This window comes from Cynoglossus semilaevis, chromosome 11 (genome assembly GCF_000523025.1).
Source record: "Cynoglossus semilaevis isolate Cse_v1.0 chromosome 11, Cse_v1.0, whole genome shotgun sequence".
In the NCBI taxonomy this organism is placed as follows: domain Eukaryota; kingdom Metazoa; phylum Chordata; class Actinopteri; order Pleuronectiformes; family Cynoglossidae; genus Cynoglossus; species Cynoglossus semilaevis.
Window position 1 is genome coordinate 16,029,811 of NC_024317.1, and position 16,579 is coordinate 16,046,389.

The 16,579-nt window shown below is 42.4% G+C and overlaps 1 protein-coding gene across 1 annotated transcript in view; it reads right to left on the minus strand.

The window, feature by feature from the left end:
- magi3b (membrane associated guanylate kinase, WW and PDZ domain containing 3b) overlaps nt 1–16,579 on the minus strand; it is a 120,757-nt gene that overhangs the window by 15,582 nt on the left and 88,596 nt on the right. The window contains exons 4-10 of the mRNA XM_025059773.1: nt 12,058–12,264; nt 9,279–9,447; nt 7,310–7,389; nt 6,478–6,535; nt 4,865–4,971; nt 1,089–1,280; nt 207–343 (exon numbers count right to left, since the gene is read on the minus strand). Coding sequence (XP_024915541.1) covers nt 207–343; nt 1,089–1,280; nt 4,865–4,971; nt 6,478–6,535; nt 7,310–7,389; nt 9,279–9,447; nt 12,058–12,264 — 950 coding nt within the window. The remainder of the gene's footprint in view (nt 1–206; nt 344–1,088; nt 1,281–4,864; nt 4,972–6,477; nt 6,536–7,309; nt 7,390–9,278; nt 9,448–12,057; nt 12,265–16,579) is intronic.

Below are 16,579 nucleotides of genomic sequence, written 5' to 3' on the forward strand. Positions count from 1 at the left end.
GCCACGCCGGGCCGGCCGCTGGAATCTGTAGTCACATAGTGAAGCTCCTGAGAGGAGCCGTGAAGGACGTCACCTTTCACCAGCAGCGGCTGCCCATTGATGAGGGGCACAGCTGTCACCACCTCTCCCCCGTGGAGGGCCTGCTGGGGCTGGACACTGGAGGGGAGAGGAGGGGGTGGGAGAGGGTCGTCGCTGTCCAAATCCACATCTGGGGGGAGCGGGTAGCCCCGGCAAAGGACCATGTCGGCATACTGGTTGACGGGTATGGACTGGAACATCTGCACCACCTCTGGGTGAGTCTTTCCCAAAACACACATCCCATTAATCTCAACAATCACATCACCTACAGGAGAGGGGGAGAAGAAGAAGAAGAAGAAGAAGAAGAAGAAGAAGAAGAAGAAGAAGAAGAAGAAGAAGAAGAAGAAGAAGAAGATGAAGAAGGACTTTTACTGCTGCAATAATGACATCACTCCTCTACATTTCTAAAAAGGTCCATTCTTGTCAGAGGAATTCTCAATTCTCATCTCAAAAAATTTCCCTTTTCCTCTTCACTGCTCATTCCATTTACTCGCGTCTACAATTCACCCTTTTTATTCCTGTCCTCCCTTCACACTGCTTTATTGTTAAACGATTTGAACGGCGCTCTCCATCACACGGTGGGTCAGTAACTGTGGTAATTCTGGCACACACACACACACACACACTGAGCTTACAGCTGTTGGTTTATGTAGACAGCCACGAGGCAATTTAAAGATCAGAAAGTGAACTATCTGCCATAAAACTACAGCTCTTGAAAGAAGAAGGTGGTGTGTTTCTGGCCTTGTTGAACTACAAGGATAGTATTGAGTTAATTAATCAGCACAGAGGTAGAATGAATGCCCCCAGGTACTCTGGATGCGGCAGAAGTTGGCTATAAAAGAATTTTCTGTACGAACGCAGGATTCAGCAGTTATAAACTCATAGATCTTCCTGCCAGCTTAATGGGATTGTAATGTTTATTTGAACAGGGAAGCACTTTATGTGTTGCTCGTTTCTTTCCTCGGGGACTCTTGAAATGATAAAAGTACATCTGCAGAACTTTTGCTCACCGGATGCCATCTTGTTGTCCAGGGCAGCGGGGCCATCGCTGAGCACATTTTTCACCTGCAGGAACTCGTCTGTGCGGTCGCCTCCGATGATGGTGAAGCCAAATCCCTGAGTGCTCTTCTTCAGCGCCGTGTGGTACAGCTCCCCCTTCAGTTGGCTGGGGTCGGCGGTAAAACCAAAGGTCCCTCCTTTACCTGTGCACAAAGGTGTACAACTGTATCTGTGAGCATGGCTGTGGCAGTTGCTGATTTGTGAAACAGGGGGCGCTCATTTCTTTTCTATTCTGCTTTTGTACTCCTATAGAATATCACAGTATTCACAGCCCACAGTCTGGACACTGTGAGACCCCAGGCCCAAATACTGATACTCCCTCAGCTGTATGTCTATTAGATTTACTCGCTTACATTTTCAGTTAAAAAAATAAATGTCCTTTTACTAACTTATTAAACTGGATTAGTATAATTTAAAATTAAACTTAATAATTATCCTAATGTTCCCCTAGAGGAGCAGCATTCAAAACAAGAAAAGAAATGGCCACCGTCACAAAATCCACACACCAACGTTTGTCTCTCAGACAGTTTGTCTTTATAGGAACTTAAATTACCACCTCAACTTCCAGCAATGTATTTGAGCTGCTTTGACTCATAAAAGTAAAGCTGAAGACTAACAGTGACAAATGGTCTGCATTTGCATGGTGATTAGCATTATAACAACCATAATCCAAACCCTGAATGTGACAAGTATACATGGATTTGAATATATATATATATATAAATCCATTAAAAAAATACAAAATGTATATATTTTTTAAAAACACTTTTTTTTGCCTCTATTACACTTTGATGGTAGTGTTGACGTGACCTACATTTAAGAAGACTAAGCCAACACTGGCTTGACCTGAAAACCACTGCTGTACTGATGTACATTTGAATCATCATACACAAGGCAACTGAACAGTGACGGCCAATCACAACAAGACAATTTCCGTCGCTGGTTTTCTAGACAGGAAAACTACACTGTACTACCTCCCTCTTAATTCCTGTAATAGTTTTAGTTAACTTGTGGTTTCATAGTGTAGTGGTTACCACACCTGCCTTACACCCAGAAGGTCTTGGGTTTGAACCCCAGAGAAACCATATACTTAACGGTGCCTCCCCTGTCAAAATCGGTTTTAGTAGTTTAGTAGTTAGTAGCTAGTTACAGACAACCAGACGACCAGTCCCTCAAAGACGCCATGGCGGCTCTCTAATGTAAATGTGTGTGGACACAATGAGTGAGACGTTTCAGCCCACAGATACAGTGTATCCAGTGTGGACCAGACCAGACTCATCTCAGCAGGTGTGGGGTCCTTGTGCACACAGCTGCACTGATCCAGCGGATCTCATTTACATAACCACATTTACACAGCTTATTACAGTCAACACATTTCAGGTCCCCTCTTGTGAAAGTTGGAAATAGCCCTTTCACTGCACATTCTGTGAGTGTGCACAAAATAAAAGAGGGAGGAGGAAGTGAGTGCGACCTGTGCGAGTCTGTACATGTGTGGGAGAGAAACTCAGGAAGGTCCACAGGATGTGCCAACGTCTGTGGGCAGACTTTTAAATCCAGAGGCAGACGAACCCTGTGATCCGCTGAATCAAAGAGCCACGGGTTTCCTCGTGTCTCATGTGTGACTCAGTTGGGCTGTAAATCTCCCGTGACATTATTCAGCATAATTGGAAAGAAATGCTCAGTGCTCCACCAAAAGATGCAACAGGCGAGCAGCGTTGTCAAAGAAATGCACTTTAGTGAGCAAAGGTTGGCTCAGTGTTATATAACAAGGGGAAAGCACTGGATGAATGAGACGAGACAAAGAGGAACAAAGAAGGTCTTGATGTGTGTGAAGGTACAGTAAACACAGTAAGGTAATACTGTATAAACTAGACTGGAATATACACACAGTCACATAAATACCACTACACAAAGGTTTGGAGTATACATTCACATCACATTCTGTTACTTTACATCCTCCATGACAATAAACTGCAGAAGGCACAGACAATTGATTTTTAAGAAAACATCTGGGTCGGGGACCACAGGGTGTGCCGTGCAGCTACTAAGGACTGTTCACCCAGGGCATGGGGTATGTTTCCGGGCAGCGACCCATGTTGAATTTTTACTCAACAACTAGTAAGTTTTTTGTTGTTAATAGACAAATATATCTTTTGAAGAAAAGCAAACAGCCGCCTAAAACTATATGTTTGTAGATTTAGATAGATAGATGGATGGATGGATGGATGGATGGATGGATGGATGGATGGATAGATGGATAGATGGATAGATAGATAGATAGAATAGATTGGACAGAATGGAAGTCTGTGAACCTTCTGCCAGAAGCAACAGTACGCGCCTCTGATCCACTGTGTGACCTCAGACAGCATTTGTTTTGCAAATACACAGTTCATCTTTTGGCGAGGCTGATTTGTTTGGCTGCAGTCAAACAATTATCTCTCTTTATTCTGCAGGGGCGCAGCTGAATGAATGAACCACAGTCACCGTCGGACGACCAAGCTGTGGTTACCACTAATTAAAGGACCGGCTGAAAAACTCCGTAGGCTAGGACATCACATGATGGAAATGTTTTAACCCAAATAATTAAGAGGTATCTGTGGATTAATCACGACTAATCATGACCAATTGTGATTAATCAATGGTTACAGCTAACAGCAGTTGGTTGTATGTGTTTTATTCATCTTTTACTCCAAAGTTTGGTTCATAGAGTTGGTCGATTATCGTCAGATACCTTGCGAGACAAAACTATCACGATATAGCGATAATGGATATATTAAAATAAATTTCATCCATAATATATCAATATATCCGCGTCACTGAAGACGTTCAGAATTTATTGATAGCACTGAATCCATCCATCCATCCATCCATCCATTTTCATCCGCTTATCCGTTACCAGGTCGCGGGGGCAGCAGTCTCCATGACCGCCACCCAAATCACACTGCACCGTACCAACCCCTCGTGAACCTTCCTGTGGGTGGTGAGTCCACTGGAAGGTACCAACCGCCCTAAACGGGAATTGATTCCACACCAAGTGCCTCTGGGCCAACGCACCACACACTGAATCTATTTCTTATGAATGACCAAATATTGTCAATGAATTTCATTAGTAAAACAGTACAATTCCTTAAAGGAGAATTTTGGTGTAAATGTAAAAAGTCCTCTAAAGTTTTCTACATGTTCTATATGTTTGATGAGCCAAAAAAGTCTAGTTAAAAATATTTAGACCGTGTTTTTTTCTCAGGGTTTGGCAGCAGTGATGTTTCATGTCGTGGCCTTGGTATCTACATTTTCCCTCCATAACACAGTGGTGTCCTATTTCCATAAACAAATAACACTTTTTTTCTTGAAGAAGCAGAAAGTTTTGCCCAAGCAGCAGAGGCGGGAATAATTCACAGACACAAACAGAGAGCAGACATGCAGGGACACGTACAGCAGGCAGCAGGCATTTATCAGACTGTGATAAGAGAAGAGGTGTGAACACAAGCATGAAATCAACAGTTGATGCACAGGTGTTCCAGACAGCGGACGGGGTTCTGTGACTGAGTCCACACCAGCGCTGCCAGAACTTAAAGAGAAACAATCAATAAGCTCTGTCGACAGAAACACAACCCCTACAGAGGATGTTTCCCAGAGCCAGTGTTGTTTCCCAGAGCCAGTGTTTTCCCTTTAACGCTGACAAATGGAACAAAGAGGAAGTTGTACAGCAGTGTGGCGCTGCTGTTACCTTGGGAAGGAGCTGCCACGACTTGTTGGTTTGCAGCAGTTTCTTGGCTCAACTTCTTCTTTGCCTCCAGGACCGGGTTCTCAAACTGGGTTTTCTGGTTGATGTGGCTGAAGAGAAAACCAACAGTCGGAGGTTAAAGGCTCCTCACGAATATTAGGAAGCAAGTTTCCACTTCACTTATAGAAACAGTATTATTTCTCCTACGCCTAGTGGCCCCGACACCCTGTCACGTTTCACTCACTGTCCGTTGCTGGGTTATTTTACCCATTTTTATAACAATAATATAAAATGTTTTCTTAATTATTATTATTTCATATTATCTATATATTTGTTTACATCTATGTTTTTGGTGTTCTGATGGGGGGATTTTAATTTAATTCATTTTTTAATTCATAGTATATGTCTGGGAGCTGGAATGAATTCATTGGTTTTTAGTTGTTTTTAGTGGCGAAAATGCAATCGAGATATGAGCAGATAGGAGCGGACGAGACTCGTATCTTGAAGCCCCACTGAACATCCAATATATGATAGGATATGTTATAATAATTTAACATTATATTATGTCCTCCAGACAGGAAAAAGACTTACTTGTTAAAAATATCTCTAACATTTTGGTTCCTAATAAATTGGACATAATGATGTGTTCGACTCAACTCAGATGTTTGCACGGTGTTCGACAAAAAACAATGTTTGGTCGACTTTTCTGAAATTAAAAAAACTACACTAGTACAAACTACAATAGTATTTAAACATTTAATTAGTGTAGAAAAATAATTTTCTAGTCGTCGTCAACTTTCAACATTCTGCATCATAACAACATGGTCAGCCTGCGTCCGTGGCAGAGCCGCCGTAGCCATCGTTTTATAGTGAATTGGTTTCAGGTTTTCCCACCGATCGCACTTGTACATCGGAGGAATCCTCCTGACGTGGGAGCCATAAAACAATGGGTTTGTCCCATTTTCTTTTCATCTGCGCAGATTGCTACCTCTCCAGTCCCCCCCCCCACTCCCTCTACTCTTACATTGTAGCTGAAACTCTTCTATAATTGCTGTTATAATGGCTGTTCTTCTCTGATCTGCTGCAGAGTCCGTGTGCACACACTAAAAAAATATATTTGTGCACAAATGACAGCCTGAGATGCATTCATGACACATGCACACATGCTTACTGACACAAACATTGGCAAAACACAGCTAGAGTCCAATCAGCCCTCGGCTTCTGTACAGGTCACTGGTAGGTTTCCCTGCAGAGACTCATTTTACCTCCCACTGATAAACAACAAGGAAATCCTGATCACAGCATCACTCTCTTTTCCAGGTTAATGCATCCTCTCTGCGTGTTATATAACTCTGAACATCCTCACGCAGGATGAACAGAATCAGCCTTACATTACGTCCATTTGTTTATTTATAGGCAGCGCTGATTTATGGCGGCGCACTGTTAATATCCAGAGAGCAGTGTAATATGCATTCATGCCTGGGTCCCTCAGGCAAAGAGTTTGCCAGCGTGCAAACGTGTGGAACAGGGCTACTAGAAACAATTTACGGTGTTCATGGCGAAGGCATCTGGAAGTTCTTGGGAATTACACACATCAATAAATCAATAAAACTTACTCCACATAGTATGTGCCGTACTGCGGGTCGTCAATTTCCTCCCAGCCGTAAGGCAACTCTGCAAAGAGGAGAACAATTTTTACACGGTGCTGTGGGGACGATGCAAATAAGGGACGCAGATAAAGACAACAGATGGGTGAAATAGAGGAGGAGGAGGAGCACGGTATTTAACAATTACGATTATATTTTTTCCCACTTTCCTGATATAAAACGGAAAGGAGAGATGAACTGGAAATGGGCTACGACACTTGAATGAATATTTCCATGATTCTGACAGGGAGACTGATGTACTGTGTGTCACGCCTCGATGGACAAATCATGGGGTGGCAGGAGAGAGGAGAGGGAGCAGGAGGGTTAGCAAGAGAGAGAGAGAGAGAGAAGAAATAAAGGGTGTTCCATGCAAGAGAGGGCAATGAGTTATTTTTCAGGGACAACAAAGCAACTGGCTCTCTGTCCGCCTGTAAAAATCCATTACAGTCAGGGCTGGAAGGGTCCTACTCTTTCAGCCGTGGCCACTCATGTTCACTGCCTGCACTTAAGCCTACATTAGCATCCAGAGTACACAAAGCCACGTCTGGACTTCCCTTCAGCAGACGCATGTGGAAGATTAAAACATATACATGTATAACAGTAAGCTGTTTAACCATGACATTTAGGAGACACAAGTTAAACGGTCATGTTCGCCCCCTGCTGGGTTTTCAAGTCATGACTATGTATGAAATGATGGATCGTGTAACATTTAGCATACACACTGGAGTTTCGCTCCGGTGTACCTACAGCACATGTGGAGCGGTTAATGGAATGACTGCACATTTGGATCAGACCCACATACCTCCGTCTTCACACTTCTCAGGGGGCTTTGCCTTCTTGGCCAAACGAGGATCCAACCACGTGGTGGTCTTGGTGTTGTGACTGTGAAGCACAGAGAGCAGCCATGAAAGGATCACCATTAAAGACGAGTGCCAGCAGAGAAACAGCTGCCGGGCCTCCAGCAGCCAACCACAGAACGGGCCGTAACAACGGAAAAACAAACAAACAAACAAACAGCAGTCGTATTCTCCTGTTTAACGTGCTCTCGAGCACAAGGATTAAAGGATTCATTAAGAAACATCCGATCCATTCGTTTATGTTCAGCTGTCACATTCATATGTTCATGGCCAGGAAAGAGGAAGAGGGGGAAAAACTGCGATTGTTAAAGATGACAAACTTGTTTAGTCTCAAATGTGTTCAACCACTGGGCTGTGTAATCAGGAGACCATCACAAAGGGTTTCTGATATTTGCAGAGACAAGTGTCTCACAGTGTGATAGTGTTTTAAACACACACAGGAAGGAGTGCGCACGTGTACGCGCACACACACGTGCACGCATGCATGTGTGCACACAAACAGTGAGGTTCTAATGGGTCGTAGTCTGACAGACTTGGAGAGGTTTGTTTACAAGGCCGGTAAAACAAGTATTGATCACGCTGGAGCTGAATAAAAATGGTATTTTTCAGTTAAAAAAAGGCTTAAAGAAGGTAAAAGAATATTTATGTTTCTGAAATGATCCTGGCCATCGTAACTTTTTCTCATAAAAGCTTTGGAGAGATTTCCTCTCCTCTGATTTTTTTACAGTACGGTACAGTATGGTACGGCATTGTAAGGTATGGGACGTATGATGCGATGTGATAGGGTGCAATAAAATAATACTCGTTGTCAGAATGTTCCAATGTGCCCTGTATCAGAACTTCATTTCCAAACATGCAGGATAGAAAACAACTACATATGTTACACATACATTCATGAAACAACAACACATTTATGTAATATTATCACTGACCCCCAAACCATTAACTTACAGAAAACGAATCCCTACTACAGAATTGTTAAATCTATCCATCTTTCCTTTAACAACACTAAAATAAATATTTTTAAACCTAGTTGCACCCGGTTGCTGACATCACTGTATGGAGGTTTATTGGGAAGTACAGTATCAATAGTTTCACACACACAGTACTGACTGTGGCTGTTTGCCTTTTCTTTTTCCTTTGAAAGTGGAAGGAACTTGGTTAAAGCTGCCGTTTTTTCCGGCCCAAACCTGTCATTACCCAGGCAACATGGAACCTCACCCCATCACTAGTCTGAATAGAAGCTGATTTAACACCAAGCAAAAACATTCATCTGTTTCCATTATGCATGGAGATGATTGCTGTAAACACAAAGATGTTTGACATCGCAGCCACAATTATCATTATTTTGAACATGACAATAGCTGCACAGCCAGACTGCCGTTGTTTGATGACACAGTTAACGAAGCCAACACTCAACCATGTCATTGGTGCTTCTACAGTTTATGAAAAAAATGTACTGGAAATGATCTGTTCAAGACTAAAATGATCGAATTATATGAATTTAGTGGGAAAAATCTTATAGAAAATTCAATCAATCCTGATTCATTGTAATTTTTCCACATCTGTGCTGAATGAATCAGAAAATACGGAAAATACCTCAACTTTTAATATTAAAGAGTCAAATATTCACATATTGATCTTAAAGCAGATTCAGGGAAAAAACATTTAAATTCAATTATTTTGATATATGGAGCTAGTTGGTCATGTCACACATGCATGTAACATTTCTGTGCATTTATTTAAATTGGTAAAATGTGATCATAACCTGTTCAACAGCTTTAACTGACAGGCTTCAAATGAAGTCTAAGTCTAAGTCGAGGTATAGAGATGCTTTGTGTGAAACTTTTAAGATAATAACTTATTTTATAACATCAGCTGACTCGTGCCAGAGACGCTTGAGTTCTGACTTACTCTATGAAGTAGACCATGCCAGTCTCGGTGTAGGCCATCTCCCAGTTGTAGGGCAGAGGCTCCAGGCTGTCATCGCGAGGAAGAGAGCTCCACGTACGGAAGTCCACGGAGCTGCTGGACTGGTTGTAGCTGGGCACGGCTTTCCTCCACTCCGCCCTCTCTTTGTGCTCTGGAGGCAAGGGGGGAAGCGTGGATTAGAGGTGAGAACAGAGTGAAAAAAGTTAGCCTGCAGAAACACCACCGCTGAGGTAGGGCTGATGCCGCTCCTCACATTTACATGTCAGCGATGGAGCGCGTGTCTCTGCCGAAGGGCTGTTTTGCATTTGTACGTACAGGCTGTGGAACGGCTCAGTTCTACCTACACTCAAGTCAGCGTCGCCTGTGGACCTGAGCAACGATGAAGGCAGGGATTCATGTTAGAAAAAGGGGCGATTGGAACCCTGAGGCGGCTCCAGTGTGATTATACAGAACCGGTGCTCTCCATATACACTGCACCACATCCTGCTGCATGCGTTGTAGGGAGCGTCTGTGTCACAGCCGACATGAAACACACAACAAAGCCTCCCCTAATGTACTTAACTCTTCCCTCAGAAGGTGTTTAAAATGGGATGAAACAAGAGCGCTTATTATGATTCTCTTTTCATCTGATGCTCACCTTCCAAACAACAGAAGATATGCCAGCAGTTGTCATGCACAACAGACTAGAAATGCTCAAAAGATTTGCTTCCATTTTTAAAACAATAAAGCCACACACACACACACACACACACACAAACAAACACACAGACAGGATAAAGCCTGCAGTATCTTTGAAGACAATGTGCTCTAGCTGCAAAGACAGGCTTCCCTGGGGCACAGTGTGGGCCAGAGCAGGTCTCACTATGGTTCACAGCACGGTGAGGGACCACTGCACGTTAGACACTGATGGACTGGAGAAGGTCACACTCTGGGGAGACGCTGCAGTCAAGAGTTGAGAGACATTTTTCCATTAACCTCTTTTTTCGTTCAACCATAACTCTGTCCATCTACGGCTGCTCTCCCACTCAGCCGGGGGCCACCGCGTGTGCCGAGTTCCACTCCATTAAAAGAGCAGTGTGTCTGTGTATCATTTGTGTGTGTGTGTGTGTGTGTTTGATTTTAATATGAACCAACAGTTGGACAAACAGACTTTGGATTTCTGTTTACTCTTTTCACAGCTGAGCAAGCAGCGTCTGAGCTGTGACTGTCGAAAACATGTTGGGATATAAGCCAGAGATTCTCCTCCGACAGAAATCAACTGTGTCGGTGTGTATGTGAGAGAGAGAGAGAGAGAGAGAGAGCGGGAGAGGGGGAGAGAGAGAGAGATCTATATCTGTTGGCAAGGTCAACTAACAAACACAATTTATTTTGACACCAATATGTTCCTGTTTGGACACAATAGATGGTGAATGTCATTCCCTTTGTTTTCCGTTTGGTCAGGGAGCGTGGTTAAGAATTTGTTTCAGAAAAATACAATCTGAGCAGACGGGTTTGAGGAATAAAAAAAAATGACTGAATTAAATTGGAATAATCAAATTCAGGAACTGAAACTGATAAACAATATTAATGAAGACACACTCATGGAATTCAATTTTTTTTAATTAAAGATGTAATTAATTTTAAATGTGAATTTAAAAAAAATGCAGGGAATATTTGATGCAAACTGATAACGTTCCTTGATGACTAAATTAAATGAGAGTTAGTTAGTAAGGTAGAGTAATGAAAAAAATCACATGTTTAACTCTGTCCTGAGTGGCTGCTCTCTGTGCCTTTACCTTTAAATGGTAACGAGTCACAGTGTGGGGGGGCAAACGGGTATGCTGTCCCAGACCCAGAGTAGAGTGGGGGGGCAGAACTGGTGTTGTTACAGTTGACAGCAAACTTCTAGTGCCTCTAGTGTTTACATCATGTACAGCGGCTGCTGCAGATCTTACTGGTTTGTTTTCAGACACATTTCCTACATTTTGGCAGATTATAAAACACATAGTTAGTTGTCGAAACTGGCAGTCGACAGAGACGCCGATATTTGAACACACAGAGACTGAAGTCAGTTTTACATTGGATTTAAGGCTCAGGATTCTTCCTCGTTATTAAACAGCCTCACGATGCAACGCAGTTATTAAAAATAAATGTCAGGTGAAAAAAAAACTTATTATAACTAAAAAAATTATATAAATACAACTAAACTGGATTTTATATAACATTTTGTTCATTGTGAAGTAGACTTGTTGAGTACTGCATCATTTTGGAATACTGCGTATGAATACTGCAATTAATTAGGCAGCAGTAATATTGTAATTTACTGCACACTATTATTGTACATTCTGTGGCAAGGACTAAGTATTAGTGAGAGTTATTTCGAGTCATGGCTGCCCATGGGAATAAATTAATTCTGAGTCTTTTTTTCAGGTTCTTTTAAATGAGCAAAAACATGAACATTAGACAAAACCTAAAAAAATCTAAAATCAACAGCGTCCACCAGACTGAAAAATAAATGATGAATCCACCAGACAAGAGCTCAGGAAAGAGGATTAGTTTCAACACAAGGTCATCACATCAAACTCTTTTAGGGTTGTTGTTTGGTAAGAAGTCAGATTTACTGAGTGTGTGTTTGTGTGTGTTGTCCTGAAATACACACAGGTCCCATTAATCTGTCCACAATTCTCTGTCAAGTTTCCACGCTTCAGAGGTGACGCTACAGCAGAACGAAGGAACACATCCGACACACACATCAACTTCTAAACTTTGACCTTTGACCCACCTGGTAATCCATTCACCAGCGCCGGTCGCTCGTCGTCGTCTTCCTCTTCAGGGACAGCGCTGTCCTTCCGGTCCATCTTACTGACAGAGGTGGTGCGCTTCCTGGGAATCTCTCCACCGTAGTCTTCATCAAACAGGACCTGATCCACTAGGTCAGGCTGCACCAGGTTGGGCTCTGCTGGAGGCTTTGGAGTCCCGTAGAAGTTTCCTTCAAGAGGAAAAAAAAAATAACACCGTGAAGGATTAACTTAGAGGAAAAAGAATGATGGAATCAAATTCAATTAAATGGACAAGGTCAAGAAAAATGACACAAGGGAAATGCTAGCTTTAGCAGTTTAGCAGCCTAGCTTTGTTGTGGCAAGGAAACAGATAAGTTGTTGATCCTTCAATATAAAAATTAAACTATAAATACCTTTTTATTTATATATTATTTTTCAAACCAGATCAATTTTCTAGCTGAATGCCAAAGCAGTTTTTTTTTATTTGATTTATTTGAAAGGTACTGCATAATATATATATATATATATAATATATTATATATATATATATATAAAGATATTTTAGTGCAGATATTTGGCCTTATTTTATTTTTGTTTTTGTATCATATTCACTACTCTGATAATTAACAAAGTCTGAGTCAAGGTTAGGCTAATATTAGGATGCATTAAAATTCTAAAAATAATGCACACAGCCTTTTAGTCAAATGAATAGTGTACAAATGTATTAAACTAAAATCTCATTCAGGTTTTTTGGACTAAAACCAAACTCTATCTAAAAAACTCTCTGTTAAAGCTTACGCTGACTTTCAATCATTGTACAATATTAATTTTAAAAAAATCGTTCTTTTAGAAGAGGGTGTGATCTCCATTAGTGTATTGTTTTCTGCAACGACCCTCATTACAGATACGCAGAATTTCCCAGTCGTCAGTCAGAACTGAAGAAGCCTCTTGGATGAGAGGTGAGACGTCTTTAAGAAAACCTACTCCGTCCAGTTGCCCTGGATGTAACTATTTTTGGATCAGATGACCTGGATGACTGAGAACCACACTGACATCGTTCTGTGGACTCATCCATCCCAGCATCCGTCCAGGACATTTTCGTTTCCTGAAGATAAAATCTCGTGCTTCCTACTAACCTTCTGCCCTCTGCAGCCTGTCATGAATCATGTAACATTAAAATCACTTCACGTCCAATATGCCAGCAACTAATTACGCTGATCATTGAATACAGCAATTATCGCTCGCTCCGCTTGTTTTTTTCCCTAAAGAAGAAGAATTTTGTGCCAGGAATTATAATTATTCTGTTAGATAACAGTAAAGACAGAGTGGGAAGTAGTTGGTGCGGCGACAAAACTCTTGAGTGATTCAGCTCACGGGGTAATTCATCTGAGTATGGCTGCTGAGCAGTATGTGAAAATCAATTTAGACATAGAAACTGTAATTATTCAACCTCTATTAGAGATTATAAATAATGTGTGTATTAATTTGCTTCTCCACTGTTTCTTAGGGTTATTTGTTTGCTAAATTACTCCCTGTCTCCTGTGATTGTGCATCGATATTAAAGCTGATATAGTGGCTATCAATTCAAACGCTCTGATATTTTCAACAGGCAGTCACTGCGTCATGTCCCCATTTATAATACGATTATTAATTAGAAACAATAAAGAGGAGCCACTGGGAGAATGGGGACTTGAAGCCATTTGATTATCACCAGCCGACTTCATCATCGTTTCACTGGGGTCCAGCTGTGTTTGAGCCACCTTCCTGTACTTATGCACAAACATGCATACATCACAAATGATGTGCATGGGGGCAACGTTTAATAGCTCAGATCTTTTTATAGCCTGGTACGAGGAGGAAAAAGCTGAGAGCAGCAGCCGTCCTGCCAGGAGGAACAGAGGGAAGTGAAGAAACATCACACTTTAGTCCAGCTGCTTTACAGCACACGCTGCAGCGACGCCACGGCAGCTTCTGTGGAAATGAGCCTAAGTCTAAGTCTGCCTTCTCTTTAGGCTTTTGCCAGCTACAAAACACAGAAAACTGGGTTAATGCAGCTCGGCTCATCTCCCTCAAAGCCTTGACGAGGCCGAGGAGGAGAAACAGGCTGCTTCAAGTCTGCCCCTCCTCCATTGTCACTCCACTTCACTATTCCTGAGCAGCCCCGGATCTGCGTTTGTCAGAAATGTCTTCATTAACAGGGTTGACTTACGGTGGAGGAGAAGGACGGGTGCGCTGCAGCACCTCCACCTCTCTGCTGCCCCCCGTTGACATTCATCAGCCTGAGTGATCAGATACTCACAAACAAATTGTCTTTGGCCTCTCCCAGATACAGAGGTGTGTGAAGGCACTTCATTCAGGGAGATCTGTGGCAACATCTCACCTTATAAACGGAGGGACGCCTCGTGAGCTGATGAGCAGCAGAACCTCATGATCCTCATGTCACAGGCGTGATGAGCCAGGACGACCGAAGCCACTCTTTCAGGATGTGTGTGTGTGTGTGTGCGCGCGCGTGTGTTTCCCTAGCAATTCCAAAGCTGTAAAATCAGGTCCCATTAATGAAAAGACCCGTGTTGTCAAGGACACGGTGGTTATACCTTACAAGGTCATTAGCTCCTTTTCAACTCAGCAAGAACGGAAACAAAAGGACGACTGCATCTCATCTATATTCATACACATATATTCCCACATACATTCATTGTGTTACACTGTAGTTATTGGACTGTAAACACTGACACGTGTGAACATCAGCCTTGAATGACAGGCATCCAACACCTTGGATAGATATAGTGTATGTGTATATATATATACTTAAAAATAACATTCACTCACAACACTGTTTATATTTTATCAAGCCCCTGCATCCAGGACCCACCAAAACAGTTTTCCTTACAGTCACGTGTCGTGTGTCTGATCTGCACTGACGTGGGAAAATAAAGGATAAACCAGGGTCACGACCGTCTTTGCAACTCATTCCAGCGTCAAAGGGAGTGTGTTTAAATTGCAATTGTGTAAAATGCATTTCATTGCTCCCATTAAATCATTTCTTAGAGGAAAAAACTGTTATTCATGAACCATTAACATAATGAGCGTTCAGGCAAGTCATTTGGGACTATTAGTGAGACCATTATAGTTAACTAAGGATCCCATTAGCTTAGCACCATGAGCGCAGCTCACTTGCGCTAATAAATTTGAGGTGATTCTTAGGCTCTTTAGCGTTGGAGGAGGAACGTAACCAACGTGACCTCTATCCAATGATTTCAGATAAAATAAAGGTCTCGTGTAAAACATGACAAATTTGGGTTGATTGTTGGTCCGTAAACTAGTTAGCTCATGATTTTTTTTATATCTTCACTGGAAAAAATATCAGTCAGTCTCCTGCAACTGCTAATGAACACATGCACATCTGCATGTTGCTACGGTGACTAGACTGCTTCTACTAGGGAGATGAAAATCTTGAAATATCTCTGTATCAAAGCTTTTCTTCAGCGGAAGGATTTAAATCCTGGAATAGTTTCAGATTAAACACCCCAGCAGCAGGACAGACATGGTGTGTTCAGAGTGTGTGAGGGTCTGAGGTCATGGCATCTGTGGTCAACATATGCACTCTTCCACCAGTAACTGTACACACTCCCAACACCACCAAACCCACTTGTGTGCAAATCCACAGGAAGCCGCTCGGAGACTTAAGGCCTTTCCCCTGTGAATGAGGATTTGACTTTATCTTTACATTTTCAATCATTCAGGAAGCACAAGCTGCAGCTGAACGGAACAGTGCATCTGAGGTCAGAGTGTGTCCCTCAAACATTCGCAGAAATCCTCTCCAGCTTCACCTCAGTCCGGATTTATGAAGAGAGAGTGAGCACCCAGAAATAACAGTAAGTTTATAATGCTGTTGACCAAAACCTTGTTTTTAAATCCTGTCTTCAATCCATTCACTAAAAAAAAACAACACATACACTATGGAATGCAGCTCGAGAGCAAACACTACACTGCAGTTGGGAGAAGCCGAGAAGTTATAAATATTTAAGCATGCAGCTGTTTGTCAAACCTGAACATCCCTCAGTCTGTGAGCCACTTCCCCCTGAGGCAGACAGGAAGCAGAACAAGAGCAGGTGCTGAAACTGTGCTCCAGCCTGACCACACCTCGTCCATCTCCTCTCTGTGACCGCTCACACCCGCCACCATACGTTTTAGGACGGACTTTCGTGCAAAATAAACCACACGCCGAACTAAAGGGAGAACGACCAGAACAACCAACGCCTCCCAGTGAGTAGGTGTGACGCCGTGTGTGATCGATCGACAATCACGGCTAACAGAAGGAAGCAGGCCGAGCTTCCAGGCAACTGCACAGTCGTTTGTACAATTCATGTCTGTATTCATCACCGCTGACTGATGCATTTACTGCTGTCTGAGAACGCCAGGATTTAAAAGATCACCTTTTAAGGAAGAGTGTTGCAGCATGACAGCGGAGGAAAAATGAGTGACATCTAGTACTGATTCTAATTTGGTCATGCATATGAAATA